This window comes from Haliotis rufescens, unplaced genomic scaffold (assembly GCF_023055435.1).
Source record: "Haliotis rufescens isolate VD_foot unplaced genomic scaffold, xgHalRufe1.0.p SCAF_8, whole genome shotgun sequence".
NCBI lineage: Eukaryota > Metazoa > Mollusca > Gastropoda > Lepetellida > Haliotidae > Haliotis > Haliotis rufescens.
In genome coordinates this window covers 7,927,983-7,939,831 of record NW_025964372.1, presented here as the reverse complement: position 1 = coordinate 7,939,831, position 11,849 = coordinate 7,927,983, and the positions used below count along the sequence as shown (strand labels likewise).

Genomic DNA, 11,849 nt, shown 5'->3' with positions numbered 1-11,849 from the left:
TTAACCGAGCTCAACACCAGTATCACACGAGCAGGACACGATGTCACATGAGGAGGACACGATGTCACACGAGCAGGACACGATGTCACACGAGCAGGACACGATGTCACACGAGCAGGACACGATGTCACACGAGCAGGACACGATGTCACACGAGTAGGACACGATGTCACACGAGCAGGATACGATGTCACACGAGCAGGATACGATGTCACACGAGCAGGACACGATGTCACACGAGCAGGACACGATGTCACACGAGCAGGACACGATGTCACACGAGCAGGACACGATGTCACACGAGCAGGACACGATGTCACACGAGCAGGATACGATGTCACACGAGCAGGACACGATGTCACACGAGCAGGACACGATGTCACACGAGCAGGACACGATGTCACACGATAATTGGAGCTATTTTGATCATGTCCAAAATATCGTGGACCAACCACGATCTCTCACGATGTATCATACGGAGCTGAGTATGTGTTTATAACGAGCTCATTACGATGTATAACGATCTTTCACACGAGCTTAACATCGTGATATATCGCGGCAAACATCGCGAAAGTAAGCGGGTCGCCTTACTCTCACCTTATAGATACCAGCGACCAGGAGGACGGACACGTTGGCCTCTTGTCCAACTACAAGTAGATTCCTATTGGTGCGTTCTTCGCTACCCCACACCCCGTTTGCCTTGCTGTTGAATACTGAGGTGTCCACGATGCCCCCGTAGCTCAGACGGAATGAGATGTGGCAAAGGACGTCAGATCCTCTGTGGATGTTCACTGAACACCTGCAACAGGCGTGGCAAGGACTCAGTCGGATTGACTTGTTCCTTCTTAATCATGACACTTGCATAACAATTGACAAATGACTACGACCTGCACAACCTTTGTTTTCTCTCCTTCAAGATGTAATTTTATACGCGGATCAAGAGGGGGTGGGACACACACACACACACGCACGCAACCACGCACACGCACGCACACACACACACACACACACACACACACACACACACACACACACACACACACACACACACACACACACACACACACGCACGCACGCACGCACGCACGCACCCACGCACACACACAGGCATACACACTCTCACACACCTACACACACCACAGACACACACCACATACACACCTACACACACACCTTCAGACACAGATACACCTCCAAATGTACATACACACCACACATACCCGCACACACCTACAAATACACCACAACACACACACACACCTATACACAGACATACAGACCTACACGAACACACAAACACATATGTATATGTATGTATGTATATTGTAACAGCACAGCACAACTCTTACTGGATCTGACGCAGTGTAACAGCTAATAATCTGGTGGACGTGAGATAGCTAGATATCGCAGTGAGACACACTTCGTGTGTAACAAGCACACGTCCACCCAACATAGACTTTACCTTGTGTTCTCTGTCGGAGTGCCCGTGATGGTCAGCTCCATGGTGCTGGAAGGACCGCAAGGTAGAGGATACACGATGTTTGTTGCCTAGGGAAAAACCGGAAAAATAGCAAAATGGGTGGCCATACGAACATCATGTATGTCTTATAATATTAAAAACACATCGTGCAATAAGTACATCGTTAATGATAACATGCATGCATGCAACTTGTCGTGGCCATGCAGTCTTAGGCGCGGCAATTCGCTGTGCAGAGTTCCGCCCCTTGGGCGTGCAAGGATCTCGTGATCGTGGATTCGAATCCCGGATTCGAGGACGTCACCCGTGCTCTTGGGTTTCACCAAGTGATAAACGTCTATGACCCGTAACACTTTGGTTTCACCACATCAGTGAGTCAGTATGGTTTTACATCCCTGTTAGCAATATTTCAGCAATATCACGGCGGGATACAACCATAAATGGGCTACACACATTGTATACATGTGGGAAAACGAACCCGAGTTTATGGCGTGATGAGCGAACGCTTTAACCACTAGGCTACCCTACCGCCCCTCTCCACATCAAGATTTGACCCTATGATATAAGTGATGTACTGTTTCATTTCTGGTGTCCCCCGCCGTGATATTGCTGGATTATTGCTAAAATCGGCGTAAAACCATTCTCACTCACTCACTCACTCTTCTGTCGGAACAAATAAACATATTGCAGGGAAAGGTTACGTGTGCCATCGACGTACGTGTCACATTCTACCATCACCATATGCACATACAAACAAGATCAGGGGTAGAGTCTTTCCACCTATGCTTGTCGTAAGGGGCGACGGTGCTTGTCGTAAAAGACGACTAACCGGATCGGGGGTCAGGCTCGCTGACTTGGTCGATGCATGTCATCGTATCCCAATTGCATTGATCGATGCTCATGATGTCACTCACTAGGTTATCTTGTCCAGACTCAAATATTTACAGAACGCCGTCAAAAAGCTGGAATATCGTTGAGCGCGGCTTGACACTACACACAAACAAAGCTTTCTACTGTACTCACCGGGGTGCGCCATCTGTACTGACCACAGAGCCCTGTCACGTCCCCCCACTCCCCCGTGGACTGACACACACTGGTGGTTTGAGTGTCACATTGCTTGTAGTCCTCGTTACATGTGTATATACTGGCGGCTCCGTGGAACTGTCCCCGGGTTAATCTTGTAGCTCCAAGCACGTCTGGCGGGGACCCACACGGGACGTCTGGAAGAAGAATGTTATTGCTGGATATCATATATTATATATGACTAGCGGGGACAGAATGATGCACAGCCTTCATTTCGGCGTTCTGTATAACGCGTCATTTGCTAATGAATATTATATTTTCCATTTAGATAAAATTTTATGAATATTTCTAGGATGCATCCTACTTTGGGAGTGGACTGTGAGGCTGCCGCAACAACAGCGAACGTTTTCTTGAGCACACACCATCGAGTTAACAACGACACCAAGGAAAGCAAATCTGTATCTAGGGTATGCAGCAATGTAGCATTACATTGTTCAAAAGGAAATATTAATACAAATACTTAATGCTAAACATTAATAAATATGGTAAAAAATTCAGATGTAGTGCCTGGCGTTTTGAGACATTCACGGAGTAAGGATTAACTGCCTCTGTTGTTTCCATGATGGGGTTAGCTATATTTTCGATGGCCCCATGGCACTAATGAGCAGGGGTATGGCGCTGACAAACCATGGACTATACTCAGCGTCAACCTGGGAATCGGGCCCACAATCATCAGATCCTGGCACGGCCGAGCACCACGACTCGAGTACCCCGTCTAGTAATGTGTGCGGGGATGCTGAAAGTCTTTACAGAGTTTTGTTATTTAGTAAGCAGAGATGCTGAAAGACTTTACAGAGTTTTGATATTTAATTAGCAGAGATGCTGAAAGTCTTTACAAAGTTTTGTTATTTAGTAAGCTGGGATGCTGAAAGTCTTTACAGAGTTTTGTTATTTAGTAAGCTGGGATGCTGAAAGTCTTTACAGAGTTTTGTTATTTAGTAAGCTGGGATGCTGAAAGTCTTTACAGAGTTTTGTTATTTAGTAAGCTGGGATGCTGAAAGTCTTTACAGAGTTTTGATATTTAGTAAGCTGGGATGCTGAAAGACTTTACAGAGTTTTGTTATTTAGTAAGCTGGGATGCTGAAAGTCTTTACAGAGTTTTGTTATTTAGTAAGCTGGGATGCTGAAAGACTTTACAGAGTTTTGTTATTTAGTAAGCTGGGATGCTGAAAGTCTTTACAGAGTTTTGTTATTTAGTAAGCTGGGATGCTGAAGAGTATCGAACAGAGTTTTTGTATCTAATAAGCTGAGATACTGTAATGTGTCGTACAACATGGATGTATTGAGTAAGCTGAGATGCTGAAATGTATTGTACAGTGTCTTCGTGAGGAACGGGAGATGCTGAAATGGGTTGTCAATCACAAGCAAAGTATATCATATTCTTAAAATATCAAAATCAAAACTACCGCTGGAAACTAAAACATATTTAATTGTTAAGATTCGTTTCTCAAATACTGATTTAACCCGCTTGGAATGAAACATAATACAACTTAAAATACATACTGTTTCGTTACATGGGATAGTATCTGGTGTATGGATTTCGCAACTGTGAGTATTGTTCAACTTTATTTACAAGTTTAACAAGGGGTAAGGGAGGCCCATGCGCCCGAGGCGCCACAATTTACTGTGCAGAGGTACATGTACGTCCGTTAGGAAAGCCAGAATCCCAGGGATTCGTCCTGATTCTCACTTGGTTTTTCAGCACCATACCTGTGCTCGTGGGTTTCAACAAACAGGTAAACGTCTGATACCTGCATCACTTCTCTCCCACAAGCGTTACACGCCGTGATATATATGAAATAATCTTGAAAGAGGCATCTAAGTAATTCAATCACGCACTTCTAACCCTTCTATGTATTACGTTCTCTAACATCTACATAATATTTAGAGACAAATGGTTCAGAGAACTTTCATCATGTGTATGAGAGCGCCGTTCTTGTTATCATCGCTTAATAAATACTGCTCTCTTCTTTAGTATAGTTACAGAGATGGGTTGGTGGTGGAGATACCTGGTACACATGATGTTTGAGCCAGCCGGTCAACCTGGCACCTGGACATGGCCGGACACGGCTGGGCAGTAGCACAAGGACCAGAGAGGCGCTGTGGAGAGATGGAGGAGACGAGTGAAGGTGATATTCTCTTCAGTAAACACCCGACAGAAGCAATTCGCTTCGCAATTCGATTTTCGCAAAAGGATGTCACAAAACTTCTTTATTCATAGGCCTTATTCCAGTGGCCTATGAATTGGAGAATTAAAGAAAAATTCAAACCATTTCGAAATCGATACTTATGCAATCACAGATCATCATAGGAATGAGAAATAGACATAAACGCATGTCTTTGACTTCTGACAATAAGTGTAAAAGGCTGATTTTAGAGGCGTTTAGGAAGCGTTTGAATATTTTGCCACAGATAAAAAAAATGACGCATAACTTAGAAAACTCGGCCTATTCAATACAAAATTTAGCCATACTTTAATGTATTGTGTTCAAAACTTTCACTTGTGAGAAAGAATACGGTTACTTGTCAGTCATATGCAACTTTAAAAATGGACATTTCCTGTGGTCAAAGTGCCCTCGTCATACTTGTCCTTTGGTAGGTCAGAATATATCGTGAAAAGTGAAACACCATAGGCAATGTCTCGTGTGTGTAAAAGTCTCTGAAGCTACCCACCGAAAGACCTCTTTATGGTATATATAATATTTATGCACTTATAAATTATAATTAGGTTATGCTAAGAATAAACGTTATACATTTTAGCGAACTCGTTCAAGTTTTTGCAAATCATAAGCCGACTTCTAAACGCAAATTGCTTCGCAAATTATTTGCATTTATCTAGCTCTTACATTGTCAGCTTGTGATCACGTGATGAACCCCTTTTAGCTGCATCTGCCCTTGTGTACACGTCATCAGTAGGTCGGGTCTTTAATTATTTAAATTGACTTGAACAACACCTACCAGTGATGTAAACATTACATACATAACGCAATATCTCTAGATACGGCTACATCCGGAAACTTTACCTGCGGCCAGTGGTGGATATCACTGAAAAACGACCCGACTTCAGTGCTGACATCAACATGGGCGCTGTTGTTGCTGTTTAGGTGGCAGGTGTGATGCTTGTGGCTGAAGGACATGCATGTTGATGACATGAGGCACTCTGTTGCACACTGGTACAGAGATGCAGTTCCGACCTTCCTGTATGTGTGGCTTGCCATGTAGGTGTCGTTCTGAACTGCTGACCATACGTCAAAACATCTTCCATGTGCCGCCAACACCGCCAGCTGGTTGGTGAAGATGACAGTCAGAACAAAAGAAGCACACGACATCCCGAGGTTGTCGTATAGTCATACACTCTCGTTCAACTGAAATGTTCGCATCCAACCAACCTCCACTTTTGTAACCAGTGATATATAAGCGGAGATGAGTTGTCCGTTTCTGCTGTTTAACCTTCTTCTCATGAGTGGACGGATCGTCACACATTGTCTCGCAACACAATCATCAAGACAACCGAAAATCATTGTTGCGTAAATATAGGCTGTGGAGTAGCAATACATCAGAGTATTCAAGCTATTGCTATTCATTACTATTCATTTTAATCTCATTAAGGCGATTTAGAGAACAAATCAATACATCAGTAATATCTCCTCTATATTAATGGCTGATTTGATGAATTTACTTAAGTAGCGACAACAAACAGTTCAGCTCTTCAATATCATTACTGAAACACAAACAACATCCGACGGAAATGAAATCTGATGAATGGTTAATACCTGAAGCATTGTTCGTATATCTGCATATATTGATTATTTTCTATTTTCAATAAATCACCGAGGGTCATGCTAATGGACACTTATCAACTGACTGCAAAATAATCTGAACTTCCATGGAAAACATAATCAAGGTGAATCAGATATTGGAATACACAATCACGCCTACTGGAGAACTCTTCATTGATTGAGCCACCTAAGACATTCGTTGGTGGTATGTACTCAGGGTGGTGGTAGATACTTAAGATGGCGTTATATACTCATGGTGGTGTTATATACTCATGGTGGTATTATATACACATGTGGTGTTATATACTCAAGATAGTGTTGTATACTCATGGTGGTGTTATATACTCATGTTGGTGTTATATACTCATGATGGTGTTATATACTGATGGTAATGGTAGTTAATGATGGTGGTGGTAGATACTGATGGTGGTGTTATATACTCATGGTGGTGGTAGATACTCATGGTGCTGTTATATACTCATGGTGCTGTTATATACTGATGGTAATGGTAGTTAATGATGGTGGTGGTAGATACTGATGGTGGTGTTATATACTCATGGTGGTGTTATATACTCAAGGTGGTGTTATATACTGATGTTGGTGGTAGATACTCATGGTGGTGGTAGATACTGATGGTGGTGTTATATACTCATGGTAGTGTTACATACTCATGGTGGTGGTAGATACTGATGGTGGTGTTATATACTCATGGTGGTGGTAGATACTCAAGGTAGTGTTATATACTCATGGTGGTGGTAGATACTGATGGTGGTGTTATATACTCATGGTGGTGGTAGATACTCAAGGTAGTGTTATATACTCATGGACGTGGTAGATACTCATGGTGGTGGTAGATACTGATGGCGGTGGTAGATACTGATGGTGGTGTTATATACTCATGGTGGTGGTAGATACTGATGGTAGTGTTATATACTCATGGTGGAGGTAGATACTGATGGTGGTGGTAGATATGTTACAGGAAACAAGTATAATCAGTGATTAAGTCTAATAACTGGAAATTTCAGTGATTATGTCTAATAACTGATTCACTCGGTGGTTATGTCTAATTACTGAAATCTTCAGTAATTAGACATAATCACTGAAATGAACCAAGGGATTGCATACTTGTTTACTGAAAGCATATCCCTGCCTTTTTATGATAACTTGTGAGAAGGCTTCATAATCCTGTCCTAAGCCAATCTCACACTATCAAGCGCGCTCACCCGGGAACTGGTCATGGCGGAAGAGATAAGATGATTCATGAAATAAATAAGAAGTATGCCAACATCACCATTGATTCAATCTCCCTCTTCAAATCCATGTGTACGGAGTGCCAGCGGAAGAGGAAGCGACCAACCAACAAGGGGACCGTTGTCAAGCCCATTCTTTCCAAGGACTTTAATTCAAGGGCTCAAGTGGACCTCTTCGACATGCAGTCAATGAGTCAAGGCCAGTATAAGTGGATCATGGTTTACCAAGATCATCTTACCAAGTTTGTTGTGTTGTGTCCCCTAACGTCTAAAGTTTAGACACTAAACGTGCTTCTGAAGTCGCCTATCAACTTTTGGACATATTTCTCCTACTTGGCGCTCCTTGTGTGCTCCAAAGTGACAATGGATCTGAATTTACAGCACAGGTTGTAACTGAATTGAAACTTATGTGGCCCTCATTGGTGATCGTGCACGGAAAGCCTCGACATCCCCAAAGCCAAGGTTCTGTAGAGAGGGCGAACTGTGACATTAAAGACATTCTAGTTGCTTGGCTTGGAGACAATGACACCAGTGATTGGACTGTAGGACTTAAGTTCGTCCAGTTTCAGAAGAATTCAAGTCTCCACAGTGGTATCAAAACCTCACCATTTGCAGCTCTCTTCGGATCTGATGCTCGGACTGGCCTTGCATCTTCAACCCTGTACAATGCTGACGATTTCAATACCGATCGAACACTCTCTTTGCGTCAAGCGGTTCAACTTGACTCAGTCTGTGGTGGTCAAGGCTTTGTAAGGTGTAAACGGTGTCAGACCAATCGCTGCAAATGTTTTAAGGCCAAGATGCAATGTAATTCTAGATGTCATTCAAGTCTTTCATGTGCAAACAAACATTCCTGAGTGTCCATCTGACTGCTATTTGTCATACCATTCATGTCATACCATTCACGTCATACCATTTTATGAAATAAAAGATTGAACTGTTTAAGCTTATTTCTGTGATTTTTGTGAAAGGTATCTGGTTACAGGAGGTTGTATTTACTTTGATAGCTAATCTAATTTCAAAACTAGCACATATTATAAAAACAAGGCAGGGATATGCTTTCAGTAAACAAGTATGCAATCCCTTGGTTCATTTCAGTGATTATGTCTAATTACTGAAGATTTCAGTAATTAGACATAACCACCGAGTGAATCAGTTATTAGACATAATCACTGAAATTTTAAGTCATTAGACTTAATCACTGATTATACTTGTTTCCTGTAACAGATACTCATGGTGGTGTTATATACTCATGGTGGTGGTAGATACTGATGGTGGTGGTAGATACTCATGTTGGTGTTATATACTCATGGTGGTGGTAGATACTGATTCTGGTGGTAGATTTTGATGGTGGTGTTATATACTCATGGTGGTGGTAGATACTGATGGTGGTGTTATATACTCATAGAGGAGTTATATACTCATGGTGGTGGTAGATACTGATAGTGGTGTTATATACTCATGGTGGTGGTAGATACTGGTGGTGGTGTTATATACTGGTGGTGGTGTTATATACTCATGGTGGTAGATACTGATGGTGGTGTTATATACTGATGGTGGTGTTATATACTGATGGTGGTGGTAGATACAGATGGTGGTGTTATATACTGATGGTGGTGGTAGATACTCATGGTGGTGGTAGATACTCATGGTGGTGGTAGATACAGATGGTGGTGTTATATACTGATGGTGGTGGTAGATACTGATGGTGGTCTTATATGCTCATGGTGGTGGTAGATACTCAAGGTGGTGTTAGATACTGATGGTGGTGTTATATACTCATGGCGGTGGTAGATAATGATGGTAGTGTTATATACTGATGGTGGTGGTAGATACAGATGGTGGTGTTATATACTGATGTTGGTGGTAGATACTCATGGTGGTGGTAGATACTCATGGTGGTGGTAGATACAGATGGTGGTGTTATATACTGATGGTGGTGATAGATACTGATGGTGGTGTTATTTGCTCATGGTGGTGGTAGATACTCAAGGTGGTGGTAGATACTGATGGTGGTGTTATATACTCATGGTGGTGGTAGATAATGATGGTAGTGTTATATACTGATGGTGGTGGTAGATACTGATAGTAGTGGTAGATACTGATGTTGGTGGTAGATACTGATGGTGGTGTAATATACTCATGTTGGTGGTAGATACTCATGGTGGTGTTATATACTGATGGTGGTGTTATATACTGATGGTGGTGGTAGATACTGATTCTAGTGGTAGATTTTGATGTTGGTGTTATATACTCATGGTGGTGGTAGATACTGATGGTGGTGTTATATACTCATGGTGGTGTTATATACTCATGGTGGTGGTAGATACTGATGGTGGTGTTATATACTGATGGTGGTGGTAGATACTGATGGTGGTGTTATATACTGATGGTGGTGTTATATACTGATGGTGGTGGTAGATACAGTTGGTGGTGTTATATACTGATGGCGGTGGTAGATACTCATGGTGGTGTTATATACTCATGGTGGTGGTAGATACAGATGGTGGTGTTATATACTGATGGTGCTGGTAGATACTGATGGTGGTGTTATATACTCATGGTGGTGGTAGATACTCAAGGTGGTGTTAGATACTGATGGTGGTGGTAGATACTGATGGTGGTGTTATATACTGATGGTGGTGGTAGATACGCATGGTGGTGTTATATACTCATGGTGGTGGTAGATACTCATGGTGGTGGTAGATAATCATGGAGGTGGTAGATACTCATGGTGGTGGTAGATACTCATGGTGGTGTTATATACTGATGGTGGTGGTAGATACTGATGGTGGTGTTATATACTCATGGTGGTGGTAGATACTGATGGTGGTGTTATATACTCATGGTGGTGTTAGATAATGATGGTGGTGTTATATACTCATGGTGGTGGTAGATACTGATGGTGGTGTTATATACTGATGGTGGTGGTAGATACTGATGACGGTGGTAGATACTCAAGGTAGTGTTATATACTCATAGTGGTGGTAGATACTCATGGTGGTGGTAGATACTCATGGAGGTGGTAGATACTCATGGTGGTGGTAGATACTCAACATAGTGTTCTATACTGATGGAGGTGGTAGATACTCATGGTGGTGGTAGATACTCAAGGTAGTGTTATAAACTGATGGCGGTGGTAGATACTGATGGTGGTGGTAGATACTCATGGAGGTGGTAGATACTCATGGTGGTGTTAGATACTCATGGAGGTGGTAGATACTCATGGTAGTGTTATATACTCATGGTGGTGGTAGATACTCATGGTGGTGTTAGATACTCATGGAGGTGGTAGATACTCATGGTGGTGTTATATACTCATGGTGGTGGTAGATACTCATGGAGGTGGTAGAAACTCATGGACGTGGTAGATACTCATGGTGGTGGTAGATACTCAAGGTAGTGGTAGATACTCATGGTGGTGGTAGATACTGATGGTGGTGTTATATACTCATGGTGGTGGTGGATTCTGATGGTGGTGGTAGATACTGATGGTAGTGTTATATACTCATGGTGGTGGTAGATACTTATGGAGGTGGTAGATACTCATGGAAGTGGTAGATACTCAAGGTAGTGTTATATACTCATGGTGGTGGTAGATACTGATGGTGGTGTAATATTCTCATGGTGGTTGTAGATACTGATGGTGGTGGTAGATACTGATGGTGGTGTTATATACTCATGGTGGTGGTAGATAATGATGGTAGTGTTATATACTGATGGTGGTGGTAGATACTGATAGTAGTGGTAGATACTGATGTTGGTGGTAGATACTGATGGTGGTGTTATATACTCATGGTGGTGGTAGATACTGATGGTGGTGGTAGACACTGATGGTGGTGTTATATACTCATGTTGGTGGTAGATACTCATGGTGGTGTTATATACTGATGGTGGTGTTATATACTGATGGTGGTGGTAGATACTGATTCTAGTGGTAGATTTTGATGGTGGTGTTATATACTCATGGTGGTGGTAGATAAAAAAAAGGTGGTGTTATATACTCATGGAGGAGTTATATACTCAAGGTAGTTGTAGATACTGATGGTGGTGTTATATACTGATGGTGGTGGTAGATACTGATGGTGGTGTTATATACTGATGGTGGTGGTAGATACTGATGGTGGTGTTATATACTGATGGTGGTGTTATATACTGATGGTGGTGGTAGATACAGTTGGTGGTGTTATATACTGATGGCGGTGGTAGATACTCATGGTGGTGTTATATACTCATGGTGGTGGTAGATACAGATGGTGG

The 11,849-nt window shown here is 42.4% G+C and overlaps 1 protein-coding gene across 1 annotated transcript; it reads right to left on the bottom strand.

Moving 5' to 3' along the window:
• LOC124124778 lies at positions 1-6,039 on the bottom strand. Its single transcript, XM_046488051.2, has 6 exons — positions 5,584-6,039; positions 4,570-4,660; positions 2,501-2,697; positions 1,463-1,548; positions 598-799; positions 1-417 (listed from the first exon to the last, which is right to left on the bottom strand). Exons 1-6 carry the CDS (start codon positions 5,887-5,889, stop codon positions 1-3), a joined length of 1,299 nt encoding a protein of 432 aa, XP_046344007.2. The 5' UTR covers positions 5,890-6,039.
• Between the last annotated feature and the right edge of the window lie 5,810 nt (positions 6,040-11,849).

What these genes read in the sequence shown, in the direction of transcription:
- LOC124124778 (XM_046488051.2), bottom strand. Translation starts at nt 5,889, where the DNA reads ATGTCGTGTGCTTCTTTTGTTCTGACTGTCATCTTCACCAACCAGCTG. An exon ending in TCAAACATCATGTGTACCAG is followed by an intron (nt 2,698 to 4,569) that starts GTATCTCCACCA and finishes TTCTTCTTCCAG; the next exon opens with ACGTCCCGTGTGGGTCCCCG. An exon ending in ACTCCGACAGAGAACACAAG is followed by an intron (nt 800 to 1,462) that starts GTAAAGTCTATG and finishes CGCCTGTTGCAG; the next exon opens with GTGTTCAGTGAACATCCACA.